The following is a 21,793-nucleotide window of genomic DNA, read 5'->3' as shown; positions in this document are numbered from 1 at the left end:
AACCCCTCCTAGGGCAAGGTGCTGAGCTAGCCCTCCTGGGGATGGAGATGAGCACCTCCATGAGTGGGTGTAAGCCTGGCTCTGTGGGGCTGGTGAGGGAAGGTAGTCCTGCAAAGAGGGGTAAAGATTTAATTTCTTCCTCCTTAAAGGACAGAAAGGGTGACTTCTAACCTTGGGGTAGGATGCCTTCTTAGCCCCTGGTTCTTCATTTGAAGGTGACCCTCAGCAGTTCCTGGTTCCAAGTCTCTACCCAACCTTGCAAGGCTCGCTCCCTAGTACCAGGAAACTGGCTTCCTTTTAACTCCCTGGGCAGGGCATTGCCTCCCTCCCCACCCCCACCTTACTTTCTTCTTTCTATGGCAGATCCCTGAGGGCTGGGACAGCCTGGTCTCTGTTTCTCTCTGGGAGGCTTGGGAGTTCAGGGCAGGGGACTGGGACAAGTGTGCCATTCCTGCAGTCACCACCAGGGACCCCACCTAGAGCTGCCGTGAGCTCACAACCTCTGGGCCACACATTTAATTCCTGAATGGCGCAAACACTGATTGCCGGCCTCCCAAGTCCCAGGCTGAGCTAGGCCTGCAGGGAAAGGAAATAGCAGTGAGTCAAGCAGGGGCCGTGGGAGACAGACTCACAGCCAGGAAGACAGATTCTGACTCCGGGCAGGGGAAAGGCTGGGTGCGAAGAAGCTGGGTCAGAGCTGGGCTGAGTGTGTGCAAGGGAGGGGGCTCCTGACTTGGGGTGAGGGGGTGAGGGCTTCTCAGAGGAGGAGGCCACTGGGGCAGGGTTGGGATCTCACCTGGCCGCAGAGAAGGGGAATCTCAGAGACCTGGGGAAAAGCCTCCAAACTGTTACAAAAGGAAACTGCGGGCCTCAGCTCCACGAGGGCCCCTAGCCGCTCCCTCGTCTGCAGCACCTTCCTAGATGCGGCTCTCCCACCCCCCTTAGGCTGAGGAACTCCACTTCCTTATTCCACTCATGCCTTGCACACTCATTTGCACACATTAACACCTTAGCCATAAATTCCTGCTCTTTTCCCATAGTCTTCTCTCTTGACAACAGTGGAAAGCGAGCATTTCTGTGTACCCTGAATGAAGCACTCTAGCTGTCTCCCTAGCGCCCCTCTGCACACACTCTCCCACGGCCCCCAAAGTGCCTGAGTACAGGCGCTTCTACCGCTGCACGCGACCACTTTCGCAAAACCCTCGCCCCCGCCCCTCCCTCGGCCTCCTCTGGGTCCAGGCCGCTGCCCCGCCCCAGGCCCGCCCCCTACCAGAGCGCCCATTGGCCCTGGGGCTGGGTGGGCCCGGGCCGGGGCTGTGATTGCGGCTCGCCGGTGTCAGTCCCCGAGTGAGCGCCGGTGGCGGGGCGGGGAGCCGGGCAGGCAGCCTCAGGTGGGGCTGCTGGCAGCGAGGGACCCAGCCCGGGAGCCCCCCAGGATGCCCCGCGGAGACTCGGAGCAGGTGCGCTACTGCGCGCGCCTCTCCTATCTCTGGCTCAAGTTCTCGCTCGTCATCTACTCCACGGTGTTCTGGGTGAGTGACCCCAGTCGGGCTCCGGCATGGGAGGGGGAGTCGGCACTCCCTTGTTCACCCACACGCTGAGCCGGCGGTGGGGGTGGGCTGGGTCCAGGCTTGTCTGCTCCAGGGAGGGGCAGAAGCGCACTCCTGGATTCTCGTCCCACTCTCCTTGTGAACTAGGAAATTATGGTTGCTCCAGCTCCGCCTGAGTTTCAGCCGCTCGGTGCGGAGCCTTAGAGCTTGGTGGCAACGTCTCAGACGAAGGAGCTCCCACGAAGGAGCTCCGCCTGGCGCACCTGTGTGCACCTGACCAGCAGTTTGGTTCTGCGAGTCCGCTGCGCTTCCGCTGGTGCCGTAGGCTGTGGTAACGTTTGGCCGCGCTCACCCCACCTGCCGGGTATTACTGAGTTCGTCTCTTTATCCGTCTGCGGAGAAGTGGTCGGGCTTTGTTGTCCGGAGTCGGGAGACCTGAACTCCTTATGCTGTCCCCACTATTTACTTGCCGATGCCCCTGAGCAAGATGCTTTTCCAGGTGCCTTGATTTCCTCTTTGGTGAAAGGAGGATTCCACCAGACGTGTGGTCTCCGGCTGCTCCCAGGTGCTCAGTAACTTAAAAAAGCCCCTGCACTTAACCTTCTCTCTCTCTTGTTGGGGGCAGGGTGGTAGTGGCTGGACATGAACCAGCCTTCGAATCCTGCCACTACCACTTTCCAGCGGCGTGATCTCGGGGAAGTTACTTCAACTCTCTAGGCCATAGTTTCCCGGTCTGCAAACGGAGGCAGTAATTATACTCAACTTTCAGAATGGTTGTGGAGATTAAATGAAACAGGTCAAGCACATTGCTTAGCACAGGGACCAGTGAAGAGCTTAAGAGGTGTCAGCCATTATTATTATGGGCGAGGGAGCTGGGCCCTCCTGGTAAGGTGCCCCAATAGACTGGATTTCTTTATGGAGATTTCAGACTAGGCTGGGCCCCCTTGTAGAAATGAGGACATCTTTCTACAGGCCAGTGCCAGCCCTGCCACTCTAGAATAGCCCCCTACCCCCAGTATGCCATAGGGCAGACTTGCCCAGGTACCTGACACCCCTCCCCACAGGGCAGACTTGCCCAGGTACCTGACACCCCTCCCCACAGGGCAGACTTGCCCAGGTACCTGACACCCCTCCCCACAGGGCAGACTTGCCCAGGTACCTGACAGCCCTCCCCACAGGGCAGACTTGCCCAGGTACCTGACACCCCTCTGCCTCAAAACACATGCACACTCCTGGTCTTCTCCTCAGCCCTCACTGGGTCTGTTCTGCTGGCAGGAACTGTTAGATCTGCCATCAAGCCTGGCTTTCCTTGTGACCCCTCTGTGTATGTGACCTTACCTGGTAGTCAAGAGATCCAGATTCTAGTCTTGTTCTGTTTTGAATCACTGGGAGAGCTTAGGCAAGTCATTTCCATGTTTGGGGCCTCAGAGCTGTTAATTGACTTGCCCAGCTCCCAGTCCAATTCTCTGACTCTATGTAATGTGGAAGAGAGAAGAGCAGTATGTGTGGGGGCTGGAGGATGGAGCACAGACCCATTGATGGAGGCTCCAGGGAGGCAGAAGGTTTTATGTGGAACTGGACGGGGATGATTTGAGCTGTCATTCAGTGGTTCTCAAAGTTGCATCAGAATCAACTACAGAATTTTAAAAACACTACAGCTACCTGGGCCCTGGCCTATGTATTTATTTAAACTTATTTAAGCTCCCTAGGTAATTCTAGTGTGTGGTCAGGGTTAAAAACGGCTGAGTTAGATGGTCTCGTAGGCTCTTTGATTCTGATTCTGGGTTTTTCTTGCCTTCTCCTTGTCCGTCTGGCCTCAGAAGCTCATTCTCTGTAGGTCAGAGTTGAAAGAAAGAAGGCTAAGGTTGATGGGTGGAGAGGTGAGAAAATAGGGGAAGACCAGGAGTCAGAAGGTGGGGATTACTTTTTTGGCTTCACCCCTTCTCTTGATATATAATCACTGACCAGTCTCTTAACCTCTTCGCGCCTCCATTTTTCCATCTGTAAAATGGATAACTGATACCCTGCCCCACACTTCATTGGATTGTTTTTGGGGTTAGTGATGTGGGGAAACAGTGACATGTGGGGAAACCAAGGACTATAAAAAAGAAAGTTGCACAGTTAAAATGGAACTCGAATTTTCAAGGCCTGTCCTGTCACTGTCCCCTGCAGCCCTGAGAAAAGACCACTCTGTGACCTTTGCTTTGTCTCTCTTGGAGCAGGGTGGGACTCAGAACTCAGAATCTTTCCTTTCCAGCCACCTGAGATTGCCTTACCAAATCGTTAACTTCCCATCCCTGCAGGTATTTGTGCTTAAAAATCTCCCTAGGCGTGCCAAGAGCTCAGCCACCTGCCAGGGCAACTCCAGGTGCCAGAATTTGACTGCAGGGTGGAGGCCCAGTTTAAGTAATTTGTCCTAGACTGGGTTTGCTGTTAATTGGAAGCCATTACAGGAGAGCCTATCGTCTCCGTCCCTTGGGAGGAGGAGTAGGGCCAAGGGTTACTTGCTTTATAAGCCCAAAGTACCAACACTTTCATCTCAGTATTTAAGGAGCCATAAGTTTTACCATAGCCATGCACCTTCTATAGGGCTTTTTGCTTTAAAACTTACTATCAAATAGGAAATGCAAGGAGACTGTACAACATTTAAAAGTATAGAAGAATCGTCATCAGTGATAAGCCTTCCTCCTATCTCTCTCTCCTGGCCTGCCCTGTCCAGAGGAGGCCTCTGTTGAGTTTCTTATGATTCTTTTCTGAGATGCAATCCTAGGCACAAACATGTGCATATGTTACATATTCCTTTTTGCTCCCCCTGCATAAAGTAGCATACTATACACAGCTCTGCCCTTACCTTTTCACTTAAATTTAAATCTGTGTAAAATTTGGAGCTTTGCTAGGGGCTGCCTCATTCTGTTTGACGGCTGCATAGAATTCACTGTAGGCTAGGCCAAAATAGACTTCATCAGTCTCCAGCTGGGGAACTCAGGTTGTTTCCAATCTTTCGTTACTGCAGACAGTGCCGCAGTGAGCATCTTCGAACGTGTCATTTTGCACATATGTGTGTATGTCTTCAGGGTAATTTCTAAAAGTGGAATTGCTGGGTTAAAGGGTATATGAATATATAATATACATACAAGAATACACTCATAATAAGTGTGTACAACTTGATTAATTTTTACAAAGTGAACACCACTGTATAATCAGCCCCCAGGTCAACCAGCAGAATGGACCAGAAGAAGCCAGCAACTCCCATTGTGTCCGCTGCCAGTCGCTACCCCTTCTCACCAGTAGTAATCACTATTGGGATGTCTAATAGCACAGAACAGCTTCACCTGTTTTTGTATGTGCATTAAAAATTTTGATAGATGTTGTTCAAATAGCCATACGTAGAGGCTGTAACTATTATAATATTGTTTACATGTAATATTATATTACTTTAAGCTGATTCACTTTTTAAACTTAAGTGTATTTTTAATTAATTAATTTTTTTTTTTTTTTTTTTGCGGTACGCGGGCCTCTCATTGTTGTGGCCTCTCTCGTTGCGGAGCACAGGCTCCGGATACGCAGGCCCAGCGGCCATGGCTCACGGGCCCAGCCGCTCTGTGGCATGTGGGATCCTCCAGAACCGGGGCACGAACCCGCGTCCCCTGCATCGGCAGGCGGACTCTCAACCACTGCGCCACCAGGGAAGCCCCTTAAGTGTATTTTTTTTCTTTTTTCCTTAAGTGTATTTTTAAAAGGAGGCTTTATATCACCACTGCCATTGGGGAACCAATATTCCTCATCAAAAATAGCAGGTAGAAATGCAGATCAAAACTACAATGAGGTATCACCTAACACCAGTCAGAATGGCCAGCATCAAAAAATCTACAAACAGGGACTTCCCTGGTGGCGCAGTGGTTAAGAATCCGCCTGCTAATTTAGGGGACACGGGTTCGAGCCCTGGTCCAGGAAGATCCCACATGCTGTGGAGCGAGTAAGCCTGTGCACCACAATTACTGAGCCTGTGCTCTAGAGCCCGCGAGCCACAACTCCTGAGCCCATGCGCCGCAACTACCGAAGCCCGCGCGCCTAGAGCCCATGCTCCGCAACAAGAGAAGCCACCGCAGTGAGAACCCTGGGCACCGCAACAAAGAGTAGCCCCTGCTCGCCGCAACTAGAGAAAGCCTGTGTGAAGTAATGAAGACCCAACACAGGCATAAATAAATAAATAAACAAACAAACTTAAAAAAATATCTACAAACAGTAAATGCTGGAGAGAGTGTGGAGAAAAGGGAGCCCTCTTGCACTGTTGGTGGGAATGCAGACTGATACAGCCACTATGGAGAACAGTATGGAGGTCCCTTAAAAAACTGAAACTAGAACTACCATATGACCCAGCAATCCCACTACTGGACATATACCCTGAGAAAACCGTAATTCAGAAAGAGTCATGTACCACCATGTTCATTGCAGCACTATTTACAATAGCCAGGACATGGAAGCAACCTAAATGTCCATCGACAGATGAATGGATAAAGAAGATGTGGCACATATATACGATGGAATATTAGCCATAAAAAGAAACAAAAGTGAGTTATTTGTAGTGAGGTGGATGGACCTAGAGTCTGTCATACAGAGTGAAGTAAGTCAGAAAGAGAAAAACAAATACCGTATGCTAACACATATATATGGAATCTAAAAAAAGAAGAAAATTGTTATGATGAACCTAGGGGCAGGACAGGAATAAAGATGCAGACGTAGAGAATGGACTTGAGGACACGGGGAGGGGGAAGGGTAAGCTGGGACGAAGTGAGAGAGTGGCATGGACATATATACACTACCAAATGTAAAATAGATAGCTAGTGGGAAGCAGCCGCATAGCACAGGGAGATCAGCTAGGTGCTTTGTGACCACCTAGAGGGGTGGGATAGGGAGGGTGGGAGGGAGACGCAAGAGGGAGGAGATATGAGGATATATATATATACATATAACTGATTCACTTTGTTATACAGTAGAAACTAACAAAACTTTGTAAAGCAGTTATACTCCAATAAAGATGTTAAAAAAAATAGCAGGTAAATATGACAGTAAATATAGTGCAGGGAAGACAAAACAAGTTATTTAATCCTAGCTAGATACTGTGGGTGCTGTAGGCTGCAAACCTGAGGCTTGCCCTGGTTGTTCAAAAGCAGTTTGGCAAGTGTTTGAGAGGCGTAAAGACAAACTGACACCGAAGCTGAGATTTGCTCCTTGATGAGATTGGAAAGATCAGAAGGGAAATGAGGAATGAAAACTTCTCAGTCTATGAGTCAATATGAACATGACCTTGCACCCCTTACAGTGACCTCTTGTCCCACACTTGGGGCCTTCTCATTTTTAGAGGGTGACCTCGGGGCTCAGAGGGGGTGTGTCTCAAGGTCACTGAGCAGAGCTGGCACTAGCCCCCGCGTCTCCTCATTCCCAGTTCAGTGAGAAAGGAGCTCACCCAGAGGCTCTTGGAACCTCTTCCCACCACATGGGTGAATCACTCTGACACATGTGCCCTTAGCCCACTGGGGACACATCTCTAATTATAGCACCAACTACAGGGTATCCTAGAGATCCGTTTACATGACTCTTTTTCCTCACTGGACTGTGGGCTCCTGGAGGTCAGGCGTGTAGCTCATTTGTATCCTCTTCCAAATGCTGGTCTTGGAGCCGGGCACACAGTAGGTGATCAGGGAAAGCTTGTTGCATTGGGGCACTTGAGTCCCAACCTGCATCTTGGAAGCAAGGATTGGAGATATGAGTACCTGGATCAGAGGCTGAACTGGGTGTATAGCCAGCAGTGGTCAGGTTTGCTGACGCCTTGAATTTGCAAAGTGGGCTTTACTGGTCGTGGAGACACTGGCTCTCTGGCAAGCACCTGTTGTCTTGACAATGAGGTAGGGTTTTCAATTGGGTAATGGTGTCAGGGCTGAGGGGTGTTGATGATTGAGAAGGAAGTGGGTGTGGATAGGTAATGAAGGTTATAAATGCCAGAGGCAATATTAACTCTTCTTGCCCTCTCCAAGGATGGGCCCCGTTATCATAGTTTGATCTGTGATGCTTTATTTTTCCCTAAAGTTTAATGGTGAAGAGTGTGGACTCTGTACCAAGCTATCTGGGTTCAAATCCCAACTCTGACACTTATAGGTTGAGTGACATAGGCACTAACTTCCATCTGCCTCAGTTATCTTATCTGTAAAGTGGGTGACACCAGAACCTACCTGAGAGTTGCGGAGACCATTAAATGGATTAATTATAGGAAGAGCTTAGAGCAATGCCTAGCACATGATAAACACTACACCAGCTACTTAAGGATTAGCTGTCCTTTCCCAACCTTCCTCTCTATTCTTCTTGGTACTCACTGAGAATTAGAAGGGCCCTTGAAGGAACCTCTAGTGTGACCTTTTTGTTTTACTGAGGAGAAAACAGGCCTGGAGAGAGGAAGCAAGTATCTGAGACCCCACAGCAAGTTAGTGACAGACCCAGACCAGGACCCGGTTGCCTGACTTCACTTTCTTCATGGGGTCACTGTGACCTTTACCAGCCATTGTACCCCCAGCCCCTACCCCGTGGTAGTCCCTCCATATGTCAGGGCTCAAGGTGTAGGTGGAAGACAGCATTTCTGGAAGGAGCCAAATACCTGGCCTCTCACTTAAGCACAGAAGGAATTGCCTTTTTTTTTTTTTTTGGCTGCATTGGGTCTTCGGTGCTGTGCGCGGGCTTTCTTTAGTTGTGGCGAGCAGAGGCTACTCTTCGTTGCGGTGCGCAGGCTTCTCATTGCGGTGGCTTCTCTTGTTGCGGAGCATGGGCTCTAGGTGCACGGGCTTCAGTAGTAGCATCACGTGGGCTCAGTAGTTGTGGCGCGCGGGCTCTAGGGTGCATGGGCTTCAGTAGTTGGGGCTTGTGGGCTCCAGAGCACAGGCTCAGTAGTTGTGGCACACGGGCTTAGTTGCTCCGTGGCATGTGGGATTTTCCCGGACCAGTGATCGGACCCTTGTCCCCTGCATTGGCAGGCGGATTCTTAACTACTACGCCACCAGGGAAGTCCATAGCAGGAATTTCTAAGTTTTGAAAAGAGCTTTGTTTGTGTGAAAATAATATGTGCACATAGTTTAAAAAGAATTCCGAGCAATTCAGGTAAGTACACAGATGAAAATAAAAGTCACCTCCGATTCTGCCACTGAGAGAGAACCATTGTTGGGGTTAATACCCATTTGGACGTCTCCTTGTACATATATGTACATATTTAACTTTTTTTTATTGTGTTTGATTGATCGGGCAGGTCTATTTCCCTCTTGTTCTAGGCAAGCATTTCAAAGAGAAAATAGGGAAACTCAAGCAGGAAGTGAGGCAGCCTTCATACTGGAGAAGCGGTTACCATGCCTCATGGGCTGTCAGAGATGACCTGGTGCTGGGCTCAGGCCTCAGGCCCAGAGAGGTCCTCCCTTCCCCCCAGCTTGGCCATGGGACCTTGAAAATCCAGAGAATCAGGAAGACAGTCCCAGGAGGGATTTGGAGAACCTTCTAATGAACTCATTTTCCATATGAGCAAGTAAGGCCCCGACAAAGTTTCTTTGTGCTTAGTCGAGGCTTCTGTGCATGAACCTGCCCCCTCCTGTAAGAGAGGGGCTGCTTTAAGTTGTAGGAGTGGATTGGGACCTCGCTGCCTTTGGTTGTTCGTTCCTGAGCAGGAGTAACTACCTGCCCTTCTCCTTTCCCCTGCCCGGCGCCTCCTCTCTCTCTGTGACTCACAATGCCAACCTGGGGTGGGGCTTAGAGTCAACCAGATTAGGGACTGATAATGCAATTTCCATACCAGTTGGCTGCATATACAGGGGAATGATGTCTTCTGGGTAAGCCCCGGACACAGGGGATTGAGAAGATAAACCTTTCCCAGAGAGCACCTCTGGATGTGAGTGGGTTGGAATCGACATCTTCTGGAAGGCAGGAGATTCCAGTCTTGATCTGCCATTCCCTCCAGGGTGGGGACCGTTTGCTTATTCAGTCAACAAAATAGTTATTTAATGCCTACTGTGTATACCAGGCATTGTGATAGTTACCAGGAAACAACTATGAATGAGACAGGTTAGTCAGACAAACCAGTAAATAAACATAGTTGTGATAGGTGCTAAGGAGGAAATTAGGGAGGAAGTGGGAAGAGATGGGAGTTCCTACTTTAAATGGGGTGGTCAAAGAAGGCCTTTATGAGGAGGTCAAAGTCTGAGAAGGACCCAGCCACAAAAAAGGCCTGTAGAGAGCATCTCAGACGGAGGGAGCAGTTAAGTGCACAGGCCCGAGGTAGGCAAGTATGGCTACAGCAGATGAGGAAGGCTAAGGGCCAAATTGTAGGTGGAGAGACTCTGGTCATATGAGGAGTCTGGGGTCTGAGTGGCCCAGAGGGGAGGTTTAATTGTCAGGACCTGATGGCAGTGCCATTTGGAGACATGGATCAAGTGCTGGTTCTGCTGTGACGCTGGGTGAAGGACCAGCTCTCTGATTCTCCTGGACGCTTCATCTGCGGACACCCTGGAGGGCTGTGGGGAGGACCCTGCAAGATGAGAGATGTGGAAGCACCCAGCACACTATAGGCCCGGTGTCCCTGGGGGGGATGGAGACTTATCTGGGGAGCCTTACGGAGCTCAGGGGGAGCTGGGACATAAGATTTGATGAGAAGTTCTGGAATTTGTCTTATCAGAGGAAGCTGCTTTCTGCTGGGGATTCTCTGCCTGCTTAGAGCAGATGGCTGTGGCCTTGCCCTTGGGCAGAGAAGTCTGACCCCTTGGGAGCGCATTCAGCCTCTTCTGGGGCCTGAGTTCTTCCCACCCTTTAGTTCCTAGGCTTTAGTGGTGTACCAGCAGAGGCTGTGTGCCACATGATGGGCACGTGGGTCTAGGGAGGCCAAACTAGAAGTATCCTCAGTGCTCTGAGAGCACCTGGAGAAGGAGGGATGGGAGAAGCACTTCTGGGAGCCCAGGGGCAGGGTCTGCCCTTGCCAGGGAATGTCACACAGGTGTACTGTTCAGCTCCAGGCTGGGCCTTCCCACCTGGGCCTGTGGGAGGGGAGACAGTGAAGACTAGGAGGTCAGCCCACGAGGGAGCTGGAAGGTGAAATCAGGCGGCAGCAGCCAGTTGGAGGCAGCGTGTGGTTTCCTGCGGGGCTGCCTGGCCGTGACTGCCGAGGAGACCCGGGGAGGACTTCCAGGAGGTGGGAGCCGGGCTTGAAGGGCACGGAGACCAGGCTGAGGGGAGTGGAGATGAGCTCTGAGAGAGGCGGGTGGGTCACTGCAGGATGGGGTATTTGTTGGGCCTAGATGTTGAGGTCAGAAACGCCCTTTTTCTTTCTTTTTTTTTTTGTGGTGCATGGGCCTCTCACTGTTGTGGCCTCTCCCGTTGCGGAGCACAGGCTCCAGACGCGCAGGCTCAGCAGCCATGGCTCACGGGCCCAGCCGCTCCGCGGCATGTGGGATCTTCCTGGACCGGGGCACGAACCCGTGTCCCCTGCATCGGCAGGCGGACTCCCAACCACTGCACCACCAGGGAAGCCCCCAGAAACGCCCTTTGAGGGGACCAGTCCTGGAGGCGCAGCTCTACCACACAGCAAGTTAGGAGAAGGAGCACTTCTTGGTTGATGGGTGAGGAGCAGGTCTGATTGGCTACGTGACAAGTCACGGACAACTCTCTGTGCCTCAGTTTCCCTGTCTGTGGAAATGGGGTAACCGTTGTACCTCACAGGGGGCCAGGCTTGGATGGGGCGATGCCTCCAGGGCTCTTAGCCGGGCCTCCCGGTCAGTTGGTCAGTTCCTGTGCACCCTCTGTGGGCTGGGCACTGGGCCCAGAGATGGGTGCAGCCCCCAGCCCGCCCTGTCACAAATTGGGGCCAAGTCGCCCAGCTGGAGTGGAGTGGGGTGCTGGCTTCCGAGGCTGGCGCTGAATTCGGAGACTGGGTCACTTCCTGAGGTCAAAAGACAGGACCTTCTGGGCCTTGGGCCTCTGAGGCCTCCCAACTTGAGGATTTCACAAGGGCATGTGTCCAAGCCCCATCTTCAGAGCTGACTGCATGGGTCTAGGGTGGGGCCCAGGCACCTATAAGTTTTAAACTTCCCCGGGTGATTCTAACGTGCAGCTGGAGTAGAAACTGCAGCTCATGGTGGTGTCTGTGAGGGAATTCTGATGGGAGTGGCCCGGTTTCCAAGCTGACTTTCTCTGTACCTGAATCCTGACTGCCTTGCTGAACCTTTTCCCAACCTTGCTGACAATCTGGACAGTGTCCGTGGGCTGGGAAGTCACTGTGCACATTTGGGAGAGGCTCACTGTGAGGGAGCCGTCCTGGAAGGGGAGGGTGCGCTAGCCAGGGGTGGAGGAGTGGGGGTGTTGGGTGGGGTATTGGCGGGGCTAGTCTAGGCTGACGGAGGTGTGTGGAGACCACCAGCCTGGGGATGGGGGTGACCCTGCGGGAGGCTGGGCTTCTTCCGGGGACCCAGATGTATCCAGGTTGGGGGGTGCCCATGGTTCTAGAATTTTGTTTTCCTTTTGGTTATCTTTATAGCATCCTTTAATCTGCTCTAAAGGCAACACGTCTCTGTAGTTAACTTTGTAATTTGAAGAAGTTTCTATAGAACCAGACTTGAGTTTCTTGAGTCAGGGATTCACACACTTAGGGGGTGAGCTGTGATAATTCCACCCCCCCCCCGAAATTATGTCTCCAGTTTGAGAACTGCTGATGTGTAGGCATCGTGTTGGAAAGCTGGTTGTGACCTGCAGTTCTGACTCTGTAGGGGAGGTACAGCAGGTGGTGGGGAAGCAGAGTTCCAGGTAGGTGTGATGAACTTGCGTGGGGTCACAGTGATGAGCTAGTGGCCAGTTCGTGGAAGGATAGGGACTTGACTTCTGACTCTGACCAGTGAGCTCTGTAGTGGGTTGGATTGTGCCCCCCCACCCCACAAAAAGATGTGTTCATGTCCCAGAACCTGTGAATGTGGCCTTATTTGGGACAAGCATCTTTGCAGATATAATTAGGTTCAGAATCTTGAGATGAAATCATCCTGGATCGCCTGAGCTGCCTTAAATTGAATGACAAGTATTCTTGTAAGAGAAAGGCAGAGGGAGCTTTGAGACAGAAGAGAAGACACAAACACACCTAGGGGAGAGCGGTGTGAATGCAAAGGCAGACAAACCAAGGAATGCCTGGAGCCACCAGAAGCTGGACGAGGCGAGGAGCCTCTGGAAGAAGCATGGCCCAGCGGCACCTTGGTTTCAGACTTCTGGCCTCCAGAATTTTGAGAGAATACGTTTATGTTTTAAGCCGTTTGTGGTCATTTGTTGCAGCAACCCAGAAAACCAATGCAAGCCCTTTCCGCTTCACCAGGTTGCCTCGCTAGGGAGGGGCCCAATTGAGCAGGTCCCTGAATATCCCTTTCCTTTCTGCGGGTGCTGAAGACAGAGGACAAGGGCTGGGGATGGGGAGAGGAGCCGGGCTGGCAGAGGGTAAGGCCCATAGTCCCACCCCTGCTGGTGGCCCCGCCCCTCATGCAGCCCCACCCCCAAGCGGCCTGCCCCACGCAGGCCCCGCCCCTTCCCAGCAACTGTCTGCCCACCCAGCTCAAAGGCTGTGCTCTACAACTGGTTTCTGCAAGGAAAGCCTGATAGAAAGAGGTTAAAGCATGAGAAGGGAATATAAGTTAGCTCTCAAGAAGGATTTCCTGATTCTGAAAAGAGTTAAATTGAAACTGCTTTCTAAGTGGGGCTGTAAAATATCTGTGATTCCCTTACAACCTTTCTGAACAGGAGTATCACCCATCTCTTGGGGCAGTTAGTTGGGTGGGGTTCCAGTTGGGCGAACTTCAAAGGGCCGTGGAGGGCATCTGGTGTAGCAATGCCTTCCTCTCAGAGGGGAGGAAACTGAAACCAGGCCACACGGCAAGTGCCTCTGGTTCTAATACTTCCATTGTTCAGAGGGGACAGTGGGCACTGCTCAGTGATTTCACCCCAGTGGCATGCTCTCCAGCTGGGATTATTGGTGTCCCTACTGTAAACGGGCCTGCTGCTGCACCTGGGGACAGAGGCCTGATGTGTGACTTATCACAGACTGGTCTTCTCTGCAGAGCCAGAAAGAACTCAGGCAGTGAGAACGCTTGTGCGTGCCACCGGGGAGCACTGTTTGCCTGGCCCTGTGCTGGGTTGGTGGGGACAGATGAGCCAGCCCCGTCCCTTGAGAAGCCGGCACTCACTGAGTCCTAGCAGTGTGCTCAGGACAGCTGCAGATGTTCTGTGATTGGAGTGGGGTGGGCTAGCGGCTCCCAGGAGGCTCCGGTGGGTGAGGCGGCTTAGTCAGCAGTGGAGACTTGGGCTCTGGGCTCCCCACAGGGGTGGCAGCAGCCACTTGACTCTTTCCATCTTCAGGGGGGCGTGGACTCAGGATCAGAGCAGAAAGAAGGCGAGGACAGGAATTGTTCAGGGACCCACAGTCCTGAGACAGGAGCGGCCCTGTTTGTTTGTGTCTTGGTTCTGCACTGCAGTCTCCTCTGGTGCTCGCCTCACTTAGAATTAAACGTTCCCCTTTGCAGTGAGAAAATCTCCCCTGGCTGCCCTCTGTCTAACCTGGTTGTGCCTTCTGCTTCTTCCTCTTTTGTCTTTTTAATTTTTTTCTTTCAGTTTTATTGAGATATAATGGACATACAGCACTGTATACACTTAAGGTGTACAGCATAGTGATTTGACTTACATCATGAAACGATTATCACAGTAAGTTTAGTGAACATCCATCATCTCGTACAGGTATAACATTAAAGAAATAGAAAAGAAAAAGTTTTCTTTGTCATGAGAGCTCTTAGGATTTACTCTCTTAAGAACTCTCAGGGACTTCCCTGGTGGTGCAGTGGTCGAGACTCCACACTCCCAATGCAGGGGGCTCGGGTTTGATCCCCAGTTGAGGAACTAGATCCCATGTGCATGCCGCAACTAAGAGTTCGCATGCCACAACTAAGGAGCCCTCGAGCCACAACTAAGGAGCCAGCGAGCCACAACTAAGCAGCCCTCCAGCCACAACTAAGGAGCCCGGCTGCTGCAACTAAGACCCGATGCAACCAAAAATATAAATAAATATTTTTAAAAAGAACTTTCGGGCTTCCCTGGTGGCGCAGTGGTTGAGAGTCCGCCTGCCGATGCAGGGGACGCGGGTTCGTGCCCCGGTCCGGGAAGATCCCACATGCCGCGGAGCGGCTGGGCCCGTGAGCCATGGCCGCTGGGCCTGCGCGTCCGGAGCCTGTGCTCCGCGGCAGGAGAGGCCACAGCATTGAGAGGCCCGCGTAACGCAAAAAAAAAAAAAAAAAAAAAAAAAAGAACTTTCATAGGTAACATACAGCAGTGTTAATTATATTTATCATATAGTACATTACATCTCTAGCATTAATTTACCTTATAACTGGATTCTTTGTCTTTTTAGCTAACAATTAATGAGCCCTTCCTATGTGCTGGACTGAGTTGTCTCCTAGACATTCTCTCCTTAATCCTCCAGCAACCCTCAGAGGCAGTTTTAGGGTTATTGCCCCATTCTACACTGAGGTAAAGAGAGGCTCAGAGAGGTTAGGGAACTTGCAAATAAATGCAAAGCCTTATCTCCTCTCTTCTGGCAGACTTCTCGATGCCTTCCTATTCCGGGTGTTTGTCCTTAAGAGAAGGATGCTTTTAAGGGAGGTGGGCTGTTTGGGGATGGGTTGTTTGTTCATTGGTTCGGTCCTTTAGTCACTCACCTAACATTTCCCAGGCATCCGGGGGCCCTCTGGTTCTCCCTGAGGTGCTGCTAGAGGAGCAGGGGCCCTGGAGTGGGGACCAGCTTCCTGGGGCCAGGGCCCCAGGGAGGTGGGCTGACTGTCAGACTCTGTGGGAAGGGAGAGAGCAGACCTGAAGTGGCACAAGGCACCTGGGCCAGGTCCCCAGCGGGCTCTCTGAAGTTGCAGGAAGGCAGAAATGGAGCCTCCGTCACCGTCCTTCAGAAGCAGGTTTTTTATTTTTCTTTTATGAGAGGATATGCCAGGGCGTGAGAACTCTTTGTTTCCGATGAGGGAGGACAGCTTGCAGTGGAGAGAGCACTGGACTGTGTGACCTTATGGGAGTGACTGCCTCTCTCTGGGCCTCAGATTCCCATCTGCAAAATAAGGGGGTGGGGCCAGAACAGCATCCATCTCCTTAGTCCTGGTGGGTACACAAGACGATTTTAGGTGGTTCCTGGGGGAACATTTTAAAATGTAATACATGTGCATTAGGTGTAATGTGTATTACAGAAAATAACTAATACCTCAGATCTATGATTTCATAGATGTTTATTAGGTTAGGCCAAGGCCATATTTATTTTAGTAAGAAGTCAGTCAATTTAAAGAAAAATAGTGGCACCTCCTGGTGAGGTGTAGGCACTTAACAGTCTTTGTATCTGCTGGCTTTTAAAGAAAGAATGGGGATTCTCATTATGTGTTACAGCATCTTAGAGTTTACAAAGGAGTTTCCCCATCTCCCCAGGTCCTTTGAGTGACCATTAGGCAGGTGTTATCATTCCTGTTTAACAGCAGAGGCAGCTGACCCTCAGAGAGGCAAGTGATCTGTCCAAGGTCACACAGCTCCCAAGTGCAGAGGGCCTCAGCTAGCACATGCTCTTTGCCAGTCCCACCAGCCCAGCCTCAGGGAGCAGTGGGTCACTCGGCCTTACCTCCTCCCACAGCTGGCACCGGCTGTCATCATATTGTTCGTTTGTCGTATGCATCTTCTCTTGTCCTGATTTCCTTAAAGCAGAGAAGGATGGGATTGAAGGTGACGAGTGACCCTCTCTGTCCCTTCCTGCAGGCCTCTAACCTGTGCACAAGGAGGAGCGTGTCCTACAGGCCCCCCGGGGTGCTGTTTTCTAGTGAGCTCGCTGGATGGATAATAGGTAGGTTCCTGTCACAGCTGATCTTTAGCCCCAGTTGGCAGTTAGCGAAACATCTGGTGAGGGCATTAATTCCAGGCCAGAGGAGGCTGCCTGCCCTGAGCCTCTGGTGAGCCAGCCCCTGGCTGTGGCCACTGAGACTTCCCAGGCCAAAGGGAGACTCAGACTGTGAACAGATCTCCTCTTAGAAGAAATGGAACTTGGATCTTGCTTGCTGCTTCAACGTTTTTATTGTTAAAAAATAAGACATAAAAAAGGTTAAAGAATGATGCCGTGAGCACCCATATGCCCACTAACCAGAATCAGTAATTTTAACATTTGGCCATGTCAGAGGAAGCTGCAGACATCATGACAGTTCACCCCAACCATCCTCAGATGCATCTCCTTAAACAAAATTGTCCTTGGATACAACCACAGCACCACTATACACCAAGTCCATGTTAAAGCTTCTCCAGTTATCCTTAAGATATTTCTCATAGTGCATTAAAAAAAAAAAAATCAGGTTGCAGAATTACAGTTCATGCATTATAGTGGATCTCATTTTGACAGAAAAGGTCCCAGTGCCTCTGAAACATGAGGGGTGACCTCTGAGGCCTTGAATGTTATAGGTTCTGGGGTCCCAGGGAAGACAGTCATGTGTCACTTGCCTGCATTTGTCTGATCCACCAAGACCTACTGGGGTCTTGCCCTCTCGTTGCTTAGGAAAATTCAGAAAGCAGAGAGGGAGGGGCTTGCTGGGCCTGGATATCCATGGGGAGCTGCTGGCCCACCCTGCATGATCCCTCTTCCCATTGGAAGGAGAACTGCTCAGTGGCCGGAAGCCAGACCCAGGATTCCCTGAGTGCCCACTGTCAGTCACCAATGGCATGTGCTGGGCCCTGTGCTAGGCACTGTGGGGAGATGCTCTAAAGAGCTTCGAGACCCGGGGCCCACTGCCCACGGTCTGCTTGGGGACACCCAGCACGCCCTGGTGTTATCTGTTCAAAGACGCTCTGTTTGCAGACAACCAGCTTGTCTGGGATGTGTGGGGCGGAGCCTCTGTTCCTTGGGGAAGGGGAGGCGGGAGAGGCCCTTCTTTCACGGGACAGGGAGCGCTAAATAAGTAGTGCCTAATCAAGCTGTGATGGGGAAATGAACTTAAAAAAATTTTTTTAAACCCACAGAAAAGTTGAAAGAAGAGTTTAATAAATACAACACTTTTTTTTTTTTTGTAGCCATTGTGGCCTCACCCTTACGTACCCCAGCATCCAGCTTTCCGAAAAGGGGGTTCTCCCACATGCTGCCATTGTCCATCTGAAAACAAATCACCATTAAATAGAACATCACCTGTGCTGTCCATTTCCAGATTTCACCAGTTGTTTCCCAAATGTCCTTTGTAGCGGACATTTTATCCAATCAAGGTCCACCCATTGTTTTCACTGTGACATGGCTCTTTCGTCTCCTCTAACCTAGACTATCCTCACTGCTTTTGATTCCTTTGAAGCCTCCAGGCCTTTGATCTGCAGAACATCAGCGTTCTGGATTTGCTCTATGGTTTCCTTGTAATTAGGTTCAGGCCGCACATTCCTGCACGAACGCTGTGTGGGGAGGCGGTGAGGGGGTGCAGGAGGCCACCTTAGGAGGCATGTGATGCCCGGCCTCCCGGCTGCTGACCATGCCAAGCTGGACCGCCATCCCTCTCCATTGCAAGCCTGCATTTCCCTATGATAACAGATGCGTAAACCGTGGATGACACTTGCGGTTGTATGCATATTCTATTTGGTAAAACAACTTTTGAAAGCAAATCTGAGCATGTGACTCCCTGCTTAAATTATTTCAGTGATTTCCCTAATTTCAACTTCAAAATATATCCAGTCTGCCTGCTTCTTGCTACCTTCATGTGCCCACCCTGATCCAGGCCACTCTCACCTAGCATCTAGGTTACTGCAGTAGATTCCTGACCATTCCACCTCCATGCCTCCATCCCCCAGTTCTCAGCACAGCAGTCAGAGTAACTCATTTAAAAATTAAAGCCATATCAGATCACTTCTCTGCAAACTCGTACTGCCTTCCACTCAGCAAAAGTCAGAGTCCCCTCAATAGTTTCAAAGGGTCCATCTGCTCTGCAGCCCACACCCCTGCCCTCTCACCTCCTCCCTTCCACTCTCAACCCATCAGGCTGTAGCAGCTGTTCCTTGAACACATGGGCACATTCCAAGGTCTTGGAAGCTGCTTGGATGTTCTGCTGTGTATCCACGTGGATGCTACAGAGCCACGCCCAGCCCTCCCCACTTCAAGTCTTCACTCCAGTGTCACTTTCCCTGGCTGTGCTATTTTAAATGACAGCCCCCTCTACCAGCCTCCCTGGCCTCCTTTTCTGTTTTTGTCTTCATAGCACTTATAACCAAGATATACCATATACTTTTCTTATCTGTTTCTCCCCGACTAGAAAGTGAGCTCCACCAAAGCTGAGACTTTTGTGTTTCGTTGGTTCACTGCTAGCTGGGCCCCACTCACCACCCCGCAGCCCGTTCCTAACAGCTGCTCCCAAAGTGTGCTCCACGGATCCTTGGTGGGGGGACTCTTTTGAGGGGTCTGTGAAGTCAAAACCATTTTCATGATAATACTAGGATACTATTTGCTTTCCTGCTCTCATTCTCTCAGGAGTGCCCCAGGGAGTATTTTAGGGGCACGCGATGGTGATGTGGCAGCAAAGTGAGTGAGGAGCAGCTTCAAGAATCCCCCAGTTCTTCTCATCAGCCAGACATTAACATTTGCAAGAATGTAAAGCCCATGCCACTCTTCCCCCTCAATTTTTTGGGGAAAATTTTTAACAAAAAATATTTATGTTAACATGTAAATCTATTACTGTTATTTCTAAATGAGTTAATAAATATTTAAAATATGTCTTAATTTCTTATGTAGTAAATAATTGATAGATAGAATCCCCCAAAACAAAAACTCTAGGGTCCTCAAAAGTTTTTAAGAGTGAAAAGGAATCCTGAGACCAAAAACTTGAAGAACCGCTGGCTTATACAACCTCTCAGTAAAGAGATGTCAAATGAATGAATGAACTTTCTGGTTTAACCTGAGAGACCTTGCCTTGGTGGTCTGGCTTCTGCAAGCTTCCCTGGCCTCCTCGCCTCCCCCATCTGCCTGTCCTTGGCTCTAGCTATGCTGACCTGCTGTCCCCATGGCACCTTCATGGGCATCTGAAACCCCTTGTCCATTTCAGAAATTCTTACTTATCCATTACGTGCATCAAATGGACTCAGTTCAAACTCACCTCCTCCAGGAAGCCTTCCTTGCCCATGATTTAGCGTTTCCTATCTCTAGTGCCTCTGCACAATTACCTCTACCCCAGTGTTTCCCCAACTCCACTGCATTTGTTGGTGTGCAGGTGTGTCTTACCAGACTGAGCTCCTTGAGGGCAGGAACTAGGTCTTACCTTTTTATTCCCAGTGCCTGGTACATACTAGGCACTTACTAAATATATGTTGAATCAATGAATGTTGCCTTAGAATTCAGAATAGGGACTCTCTTTCCCCTGATTTATCCTTGGACCAAAGTGCCTCTAAAGGGGAAATGGTTTCTGGCATCTGACTTGAGTCTTGAAATGTCAGGGTTACAACAGTACTGCATCTTTACTGGGAAAGGAGAAGTAACATTTATTGAGCACCTGCTGGGTGCCAGGAACTTTTGCATGGTATCTTGCTTCAGGGGCATTGTGGTTCATTAGGCCACTGTGAACCAGCTTGGGCTCTAACCACTTTCCATATGGCTTCTGTGGGGAGAATGTGGTCTGGGAGCTAAGCTAAACTTCCTGTGAACTTTTGGGACTAATGCATTTGCATCATGTATGCGGACTGTGAAGTTGTTGAGGTCAGAGATGGTATGGTATATGTGTTGCTGGGTCCTGCCACCTCGCTCTGCATGCAGTGGGTAGTAAATACCCAGAATGATCTGTTCAGTGGGCATAGTTAGTATTGTAAATAGCAGTACCAGTGAGGGCTTCCCATTGGTGATTTCATAGGTGATCACAAGTGGAGAAAGATCTCTATAGCTGGGGTGATCCAGGAAGGCTCTCCAGGGGAGGAGGCTTTGAGCTGAGCTTTGGGGGATGGGCATTAGCCTCTTTCAGCTTTGTTATTTCCAAGAAACAGTTGGTCTCCTTCCCACAGCTGCTGTGGGAGGCTGGGAGGTGTGTGCCTTGATCAGGGCGGAAAGGGCATCTCTGTCCCCTGTAGGACCTTTCTCATGCAGGAGTGTGACGTCTCCAGGCCAGGTGGGAAAGCAGGGGTAGACCCATGGAGAAGGACTCAGTAGAGGAGGGGACTTTGGACCACCCACAGTCTGCTCGTGGCCAGGGTTCTAACAAGGGCTGTCTGGGCATGAGTTGCCATGGGCCCCCGGAGCAGTGAAGGGATTCTAGGGCTTGTGGCCGAACATCTCCCTTTTGGAGCAGGGAAATAGAGGCCCAGAGAGGGGAAGGGAGACTTACCCAAGGTTGCATGGGAGTTAGCGACAGAACTGGGATTAAAGTTCAGGGCTCCCCTCTCATCCTTCCCCCCCCGCACCCCAGTTCTCCTTCCAATGTGTCATGCTGCCTCCTTTTCCCTTTTGCCCTTTGACCTCTTTGGAGTCTTGAGCCTTTGGAGTGGGGGCAATTTATATTCTTTAAGTGTCATGCCAGGCATTGACACTTGTGGTCTGATTGCCTCCTCTGCCTTCCAGCCTTTGTTCAGGGACAAAGGACCCTGTTCAGATGTGGGATTTTGTGCAAAGAATGAACCAAGGGCCATATATATATATATATAAATAAAATCAATTCGCTTTATTTTTTTCTTAGCTATAAAACTACATCTAACATTAAAAACAAGAAACACACAACAGTAAGCTCTGTCATTGCCAAAATTGTGTGGAGACAGCCCTTAGTTCGTATCTGCCCAGCACAGCCAGGTGTCCCCCGGGAAAAGGCAGCCCTGGCTGTGGGGCCTCACTGCCTTCTGCACCTGCTGCTGGAATTTCCTTCTTCCCCCGCCCCGCATCCCCCCATGTCTACTCCCCAAACTCCTGTTCTCTTTGGTGCAGCTCCCTTCTTTTTTTTTTTTTTTTTTTTACGGTACGCAGGCCTCTCACTGTTGTGGCCTCTCCCGTTGCGGAGCACAGGCTTAGGACGCGCAGGCTCAGCGGCCATGGCTCACGGGCCCAGCCGGTCCGCGGCATGTGGTATCTTCCCGGACCGGGGCACGAACCTGTGTCCCCTGCATTGGTAGGCAGACTCTCAACCACTGCGCCACCAGGGAAGCCCAGCTCCCTTCTTTATTGTGGCTTCTCTCAG

General features: G+C 50.7%; 1 protein-coding gene across 2 annotated transcripts in view; it reads left to right on the top strand.

The window, feature by feature from the left end:
• The first annotated feature begins 1,339 nt into the window (after window positions 1-1,339).
• TSPAN15 (tetraspanin 15) overlaps window positions 1,340-21,793 on the top strand; it is a 49,240-nt gene continuing 28,786 nt past the window's right edge. The window contains exon 1 of one of the 2 annotated variants that reach the window (XM_065894342.1): window positions 1,340-1,532. In XM_065894342.1, the coding sequence (XP_065750414.1) occupies window positions 1,437-1,532 (96 nt within the window). In that variant the 5' untranslated portion in view covers window positions 1,340-1,436. The remainder of the gene's footprint in view (window positions 1,533-21,793) is intronic. The other variant, XM_065894343.1, reaches the window with a different exon arrangement.

Source organism: Phocoena phocoena, chromosome 16 (genome assembly GCF_963924675.1).
Source record: "Phocoena phocoena chromosome 16, mPhoPho1.1, whole genome shotgun sequence".
Lineage (NCBI taxonomy): Eukaryota > Metazoa > Chordata > Mammalia > Artiodactyla > Phocoenidae > Phocoena > Phocoena phocoena.
The sequence above is the reverse complement of the archived record's forward strand: the minus strand, read 5'-3'. Positions and strand labels throughout refer to the sequence as shown.